Below are 8921 nucleotides of genomic sequence, written 5' to 3' on the forward strand. Positions count from 1 at the left end.
TGCCCTTGAATGAACGTCACTGTGTTTTCTGTTGGGTTTCTACATCAAATAAATTCAATAGCTTCTGCACCATGTTTTATTTAGAAGACTCTGTGTAAAACACAGTTTAAATGAATTACTATGTCCTCTCTTTCAGACACCATAATGTATTCTAAGATTAGACATTGACGAGCCCTAGATATTGCCTCATGAAATTCCCCTGTAGAGTGCCAAATTCTCATAAACTCTACAATATCTGTTAGCAGTGGAAATGTTAGCATGTAAATCTTGGTGGGGCAAACAACACATATATTTTTTAGATTCATGTCAGCAAAGCCACTACTCAACCCAACACTAAACAATATATCAACTGCACTATAAGGGTGACAAACGGTACCCACAAACTGTTAGGGCCTACATAAAGATGTCCCAATATCAGAGGTTTCTTTTCAGCACCATGGAGTGAATCCTTACCACCGTTACACCTGGCTATCAGCGGAGCCTTGTCTGGCAGCGAAACAGTTCATTCAGCATAATTTACTGCCTTTCTAAAAAAAACATAGCTGATATGGCTGACTTGTTTAAACAAATGTGGTTTCTACTGACAATTGAAATGTACAAACTATGGCATAAGGGAACGATGTGCAGATAAAATAAATCCGTAATTCCGATTAAGATATTAATGAGCGAGCTAAAATGGACAAAGTCAATATGAATTTGTTCAGCATTTTTCAAATGTACAGCAACAGAATTCAGAACATGGTCCATTCTTACAGTATTGTCCCTGTACACCAAGTCAGAACCGTAGGATAAATAAGGGGGCATATAAGCAGACAAGGAAAGCTCTTACAATATTTAATGATGACATTTCTCTAAAACAGGCTATAGGCTACATGTGCACCACCAAGTCAGAAAAGTAGGCTAAGTTATGAGTGGGAAAGGGACCAGATTATTAGGGTGACGCACATGGGCTACTAAGAGCTTACTACCAACATACACTTAGTATTACTTTCTTAGCTACAGTATACATATCTCCCTGACATATTACATCATTTATGCAGCAGCATACAATACCCTTTTGGACTCACCTTGTTGTGCTGTGCTCATTTGAACAGGAAGGTGGCACGGTGGTCCTTCTTGTGGGAAAATTTTGTCATCAAAGTCTGGCATTCTCAGGATTTATGGTGCTTTCAAGACAACTGGGAACTCCCAAAAAAAACAATGTTCATTCATGACGTTAGTGATCTTCAGGTCGGAGGTCTAGAAAGAGGCCCAAGTTTCCGACTTGGAATTCTGAGTTGGATGACCGTTCAAAAAGTATTTTCCCAGTCTGAGATTTTTTTTCAGAGTTCCCAGTTGTTTTGAACGCATCAGAAGTCATGCTGGATTGACAGCATGCTCAATGTATTCAACCTTTCCTGGCCCATGGTGTGTTACGAGTGAATGTTTATCCTTTTAAGCTTGGAAAAGAGACCCTTAAACCTGGACCTGGACCACACACCCTCTCCACTAAATAGCAGGCTGGTGATTGCTTCGCGAAGCTTCCAGTTAGCCACTGATTCTTTTCAAACCACTCATTGTTGAATTTGCGACTTCCAACTTGTTGTGTAATGTTTATGGCCGATGAGCACCGATACGTTTTATCATTAATTTATCTTCATATGACAAGGATTGAGAAGGATTTGCCAATAGATTGACGACAATCAAAGCTATGGTAGATATAATGTGATTTGACATTATTCTATCTGTGCCAATGACCTTGAGCCTGCTTGGTTGGGCTCTTCTAATGTAAATCTATGGCAGCACCCAAGGGGCTTGAATTTTTTAACTCTCCCCGTAGATTTTGCAGTGATGGAGTGTCCCCATGAGTGACAGAACACTGAGCCAATCACGGTGCAACTAAAGAACATTACCAACCTCTATGCTCCATATTTTCCGCTGGCTGCTCCACCACCACAGAAATCACTGAGCTAGGCTGAAACACCTGCATTTTGAAGCTGCCTTACTCAAGAAAGCAAAAAGAGACCATGTCTGTATGCAGCTTTATTTATTTTTTTACATTGTTTGCAAACTGATTTGTGACCCGTATTATGCGAAAATAACACGCAACCCCCCCAAAATATATATATAAATCAACTAAACAGCTGGGGCTCGCCGCTGTCTGTCAGGGAGACCAGGGAATCCATAAATACAAAGTCATGCAGCAATATCTCTTTAAATGGGCATGTGTTGACTTGACTGACACATGTCTATTTTATATCTCTGACTTGCGTGGAATTTATATTCAGCTTGGTAACATTAGGACATGTCAGATGAAGAGCAGGATAATCAAACAGATTAGCTCAACATTGTCGAAAACACTTTTAAATCTGCTGGATGTGCAAAAAACAAAACAATTGACCTGTTCACACATTAGGCAGCCGATATATGATCTGAAAGCTTGTCAGACATCAAACTGCAGGATGTGGTATGGTACGTTGCTGTTAGTATCACTGAGTCACATAGAAAGAGTCTTTCTGTTAACATAGACAATTCCCATAACAATCGGAAGTGGAGACACAAAAGAAGAGAAAAACAGACATTTCGTGAGAAAGAGCTCATGAGAACAGTAGCCTACAAATGCACAGAATTGCACACTATTTAATTGCACTGATGTTTCTGTAAGATGCAATGAACAGAAATGCACAACTACCAACTTGGCAAATAAACGCAAATAATGGATTGCTCAGACAGACGTCTGAAAATATATCTGAAATCTAGCCAAAAATAGTAATTAAAGAACATTCCATTTGTGAGAACAGACAGTAGACCTAACTATGTAGACACTCTAAAGGTAAATTATTACCGCAATTGCAGAATAACATTCCCTTCAATGTTACAGTATCCCTTTAAAGTCGACATGGTCTGGAGAGCTGCTGGGGTGGATGAACTGTGGGTCAGCAGTAGGCCTGTGCTGTGGACACACATGCTGGTGGTGGTGATGGTGGTGTCTTCTATTGTCCCTGGCTGGTGTGTAGTGCTTTTTGGTCTGTAGGAAAACATAGAGATGTTTAAATTCATATTAAGTTCATAGACTTCATCCAGAATGGGGGGGGGGGGGGGGGGGTTAGTGGGCATGGACAAAGGCACAGTTTTATAGGCCCTCCTCTTGGCCACAGAGACAAAATGTTGCTGTTTTAAAGCAAATTTCCTGCAATTCTACACATTTTGTCATGGGACTGAGAGAATTTTCAGTTTTAAAGATAATTTCCTGCAATTCTACACATTTAGCCTTGGCCTATGCCTTGTTCTTATGCTTTCTGAACCCAGCCCATGACATTTTTGGAATTTCAGATTCTCCCTGAGAATGGTGATTGTTAGTTCTCAAAGATAATCTTATAAAAAAAATATATTGCTCCAATATGTTTAATGTTACACTGAAAACGTTTTACCATTCCGAAAATGATTATAATTACTATTTGAATGTTTTTGCAGTGGCAAATATAAGGGAAACATTGGCTTACCCGTGTGCATCGCCACACCAGAGCTCCAATTAAGAGGAATAAGATGACGATGAAGGCCGTCCAACTCAGCACAATCAAGATGAGTTCCATGATGGTCTGACCGCCGCCACAGCCCTTCTCTGGATCTCTCTCTGTATGGAGGGGAGAGGGAATTAGAAGAAGTGGTTCAGCTTCATGTCTTCTTGAAAAACTCTGGGCCTTATTGCCCTTTGACTCTGACCCAGAGTTTTTCCTGGCTTGGTCAACTGCTCAGGGAAAACTCATTCAAAAGAAATTCAAAGGAATATGGTGAGTCCATATTGCACATATTGGAACACAATACCTAACATCTTGTGCACTAATCATGATCATAGCTAGTACTAGCCACATTAAAACGACTTACATCAGTTGTGGTATGTCGTTGAAATTGCAGCGATTGATATTTTCACACCGCATCATAAAAAAGTGTGTAACAGACAATTCTAGAATAATGATTGGATACCAATTCTTTGTTAATCCAGGAAGAGAAAGACAATCTGAATGAAAAATGGAATTCACTCTAACCCTGATGAATAACATTTCTTCTTCTTCTTTAATAAAAAAATAAATATTTGTACCTCTGACAATGATGATGGTGCCATTACTGTGCCGCTGTACCAGCACTTTCCTTTTGGTATCGTAGTACCTCCAGCTGCAGTAGTAACTGTCTGTGTCCTCCACCCCAAGCTGGGACAGCCTCAGTGTGAACTCACAGCACCGCTTGACCTCCTGGTCCTGGTCTGGCTCTACTGTGACCCGACCTCTGAACCCATTGTGGATTGTGATCTTACCGACTGCTCTGTCAGCTATCGACAAGTACAGCACATCTCTGTTGTCGTGGAATCGACCCATGAGGTAGAGGCCTGTGGGGTCGGGTAGCGATGTGGAGCAGAGGATCTCGGCCGAGGAGTTGACCTTCATCAGAGATACGGCACTGGGGCTCTGGGAAACTTGCAGGGAGAGAGATAGATAGACAGGGGCCCAGGTTTTAGACATATTGTTATTATGAAGACAAGAATGCCACCTTGGTCCTCCTTGTTTTTTGTCTGAAGGTTTATTGTCCATTTAAGGTCAACTAAAAACTCACTTACCTGTCCAGGTGAGCACTGCAGGTGTGCAGAGGAGTCCCAGCACACATCTCCACAACAGAACATCCATCCTGCCACCAAGGTACCAGCTGCATTTATCAGAGAACTCCACACACTCTTCCACACACACAAAACACTCACAACTGACTGGTGAACTGTCTTTTGGCAGGGTAAAATGAAGAACAACTGAATAAATGGATAGAGAAGAGTTTCCTCTGCTGACTTGTTCACAGGAAGTGTTGTGGTTATTTTCTGCTGACAGGTACTCTGTATGTGCTTTGATAACTGAAATGTACATTATTGTTGGTGATAATAATTTGGTACAAGACAACAAGCTCTATATGAGAGAAATAACATTATGAAGACTGGTTATTTCCAAAAGTTTATTTGTACACAAATCAATAACATTTTATATTCATAAAAAAAAACATGAATCCCAGAATATTATGTCAGAGTTAGGGCTAAAACTAAAAACAAGCTTAGCTTAGTAGTTATGAAAACAATGCTTGTGAGTTGAGCAGAATATTACAGAATATTACAACACATCAATGTACAGTATATAGAGACCAAAACCAACTCCATTTACTAACAAACATATGTTATGAAAAGGGTTCTACCTGGAACCAGAGTTATTCAAAGGGTTCTACTATGGGGATGACGAGGGAACTCTGTTAGGTTCTAGATAGCATCCCTTTTTTTCTGTGAAAGACGATTATTAGTGATTTCACTAACTGATTCCACAAATGTTGGTGCAAAACTAATTTAGGTGCAAAAGTGAGTAGTGTCTTACATTTACATTTAAGTCATTTAGCAGACGCTCTTATCCAGAGCGACTTACAAATTGGAAAGTTCATACATATTCATCCTGGTCCCCCCGTGGGGAATGAACCCACAACCCTGGCGTTGCAAGCGCCATGCTCTACCAACTGAGCCACACAGGTCTTATTGGTATAGAATGCGTCTGACATACAGCAACATAGCAGAGGTCAACGTTGAGTTCATTTCGAAAGAACCAACAAGCCAACTGGCTCACGCTGAATGTTATGCAGACACCATGTTAAGTGCCTCTCTTGAACCTTCAGGGCTCTCATTAGTATTGTTGTTGCTCTGGGTCATAGAACTCTTGAGTCGTTCCATCAATCCTCTGCCAGAACGAGAAGTTTTGAGAAACAATAGAACGCCCAGAACAGCGATGACGCTGATGATAACAACCAGGGCTAACCATACAGGAGCTTGTTGGTCTCTCCCATCTTGTTGGTCTCTCCCGTTGTCAACACTTTTCACTGAGAAAATGAAGATAAGTTTGCTGTGAACACACTGAATACTCACAAACGTCACAGTACAAAGCCCTATATTGAATTTATATAGGAATATTGTATTATCACATTTAATAATTACTAAAGCTTTTCCTGGTCATATCATATGATCGGGAAAAACTCAGGGCCCATTTAACCCTAGTCAATATAGACTGGTCACTGTCCGGTAAAGCATAGCATATATCCTACCGGACAGTGAATTGACACAGGAGTAGTTGATGTAGTGCTTTGTACTTTAGCATTGTACTCACCAGTAACTGGAACATTGAAAAAGCTTGTTGTCCCTGAACCAGTCCCACAGTTTGTGCCAATGGAAAAAGTGTATTTACCCTCATCAGCTTTTGTAACAATTCCTTTCGTATAATAGCATTTTCGTGACGGTGCTTCCGTTTCTTCCATGTGACAGTCTTCAGTACAACTCCGTTTTACAATATCTGAACACTTCCATACATACCACTCAGTAACACATGTTGTGTCATTTGTCCCATGGTTGAGAGTTTGTATGGCAGTGTAATCCAGTGTACAGCACAGTGTCAGTTGCTGGTCTTTTGAAAGCGATACATTGTCACACGTTACATTAACCCCTGGAAAACAAAAAGGATATCAATGGATGATATCAGTATGATACATATGCTCATATATATACAATGATAAAAGTGGACATTCACATGTTCATTATCATATATAACAATGCTGTATTATATTGTACTGTATTGTACCAAAACAAACATCATTTCACCTAAGTTTGCAGTTTGAAATTTACCTTGTCCTTGTGGAGTTCCCAAAACCAGACACAGAAACAACAGAAGCATTTTGCCAGTGAGTGTATCTGTCTTAAAGCACAGAGAAAAAAAGACCACAACACATGAATAACTTAAAGAGTATATGTACAGTGCCTTGCAAAAGTATTCATACCCCTTGGATTTCTTCACATTTTATTGTGTTACAAAGTGGGAGTAAAATTTATTTAATTGTAAAACTAAATGCTCTGTTATGTCAAAGTGGAATATATATACAGTACCAGTCAAAAGTTAGGACATACCTACTCATTCAAGGGTTTTTATTTATTTGTACTATTTTCTACATTGTAGAATAATACTGAAGACATCAAAACTATGAAATAACACATGGAATCATGTAGTAACCAAAAAAGTGTTAAACAAATCAAAATATATTATAGATTTTAGATTCGTCAAAGTAGCCACCCTTTGGCTTGATGACAGCTTTGCACAATGGGCATTCTCTCAACCAGCTTCACCTGGAATGCTTTTCCAAAAGTTTTGAAGGAGTTCCCACATATGTTGAGCACTTGTTGGCTGCTTTTACTTCACTCTACGGTCCAACTCATCCCAAACCATCTCAATTGAGTTGAGGCCGGGTGATTGTGGAGGTCAGGTCATGAAAGTGACAAACTGACACATTTTCATGTGTCCCGCAGTTCGGCGGGTGACAACGTTAGACCCGATGATGTGTTTCTGCGCATGAGCTTAGCTAGCCAACATTGCCATGACATCGCCTACAAGCGTGATCAGGGATTTCTAATTGTGTCAGCCCTAGTCCCAGAGTACACCAAAATATTTTCAAGTTTATGCAGTTTCCTCTCTCCTCAGCCTCAGTGCCAAAGAAACACCCACAGTTCAGCTGAATTCACCATCAAACACAGACTCTAAAGGTCATTCTGAGAAAGAGACCCTGAGCGTAACCATGAGATGTCACCTCGAGGTCAGGTGACTAATAAATCCTGACACACACACACACACACAATCACACAATCACACAATGATCTAAATAGTAGGTATAATGCACTTACAAGCTCACAGCCTCTGGAGGTTCTTCTGTCCAATAAATCCATATAATGCAGTGTCCCAGGTTATAACTGTGGGAAAAGTGAGTGGGTGGAGAGAGTGGATATTCCCCTTTTAACTTTCCCTTACTCTTTACTGAGGCAATCTGCAAATGTATGGATCTCATTGGAGGAGGTACTGGAAACAAATCAAATGTCAACAGTATTACACTGTCACGATGTCTCTCTCTGATCCGACCGGTTTTAACATGGGCACTGAGCCTGAATAGTTTTTTCCTGTTTGCACTAGACTTTTTGTTGCCGTCAATCAACATTCCCAATTACATGTTTGTAGGGGCTGTATTTGTATTGGTATTTATTATGGATCCCCATCAGTTCCTGCCAAAGCAGCAGCTACTCTGCCTGGGGTCCAGCAAAATTAAGGCAGTTTATACAATTTTATAAACATTACAATACTCACAGATTTCACAACACACGGTGTGCCTTCAGGCCCCTACTCCACCACTACCACATATCTACAGTACTAAATCCATGTGTATGTATAGTGCGTATGTTATTGTGTTTGTGTGAGTGTGAGTGTGTGTGCCTGCGTCTGTGCCAATGTCTGTGTTGCATCACAGTCCCCGCTGTTCCATAAAGGTATTTTTTTAATCTGTTTTTTTAAATCAAGTTTTACTGCTTGTGTCAGTTGCTTGAGGTGGAATAGAGTTCCACGTATTCATGGCTCTATGTAGAACCGTGTGCCTCCAATAATCTGTTCTGGACTTGGGGACTGTGAAGAGACCTATTATGGCATGTCTTGTGGGGTATGCATGGGTGTCCGGGCTGTGTGCCAGTAGTTTAGACAGACAGCACGGTGCATTCAACATGTCAATACCTCTCATAAATAAAAGTAGTGACGAAGTCAATCTCTCCTCCACTTTCAGCCAGGAGAGATTGACATGCATATTATTAATATTAGCTCTCTGTGTACATCCAAGCTGCCCTGTTCTGAGCCAATTGCAAGTCCTTTTTTGTGCCATCTGACCACTCGACTGAACAGTAGTCAAGGTGCGACAAAACTAGGGCCTGTAGGACCTGCCCTGTTGATAGTGTTGTTGAGAAGGCAGAGCATCGCTTTATTATAGACAGACTTCTCCCCATCTTAACTACTACTGCATCAATAAAAAAGAAAACACAACAAGCTTTAGTGTAGTCAATGAAAACAAAAGCT

The 8921-nt window shown here is 40.5% G+C and overlaps 1 protein-coding gene and 1 long non-coding RNA gene across 3 annotated transcripts; both read right to left on the reverse strand.

The window, feature by feature from the left end:
* Positions 1–2009: 2009 nt before the first annotated feature.
* On the reverse strand, positions 2010–4784 carry LOC139580810 (uncharacterized). Of its 2 annotated transcripts, none has more exons than XM_071409838.1 (4): positions 4592–4784; positions 4292–4450; positions 3483–3613; positions 2010–3007 (listed from the first exon to the last, which is right to left on the reverse strand). In XM_071409838.1, the coding sequence occupies exons 1-4, from the start codon at positions 4656–4658 to the stop codon at positions 2855–2857; spliced, it is 510 nt and encodes a 169-aa protein (XP_071265939.1). In that variant the 5' UTR covers positions 4659–4784; the 3' UTR covers positions 2010–2854. The 2 variants fall into 2 exon arrangements, with proteins under 2 accessions (XP_071265939.1, XP_071265938.1); XM_071409837.1 differs by having other exon boundaries at positions 4079–4450; positions 4592–4783.
* A 173-nt stretch (positions 4785–4957) lies between these two features.
* Positions 4958–7850, reverse strand: LOC139580811 (uncharacterized). The gene is made up of 4 exons (XR_011676102.1): positions 7715–7850; positions 6668–6737; positions 6156–6488; positions 4958–5871 (listed from the first exon to the last, which is right to left on the reverse strand). It is a non-coding gene; the product is annotated as an uncharacterized lncRNA (long non-coding RNA).
* Between the last annotated feature and the right edge of the window lie 1071 nt (positions 7851–8921).

Source organism: Salvelinus alpinus, chromosome 7, assembly GCF_045679555.1.
Source record: "Salvelinus alpinus chromosome 7, SLU_Salpinus.1, whole genome shotgun sequence".
Lineage (NCBI taxonomy): Eukaryota > Metazoa > Chordata > Actinopteri > Salmoniformes > Salmonidae > Salvelinus > Salvelinus alpinus.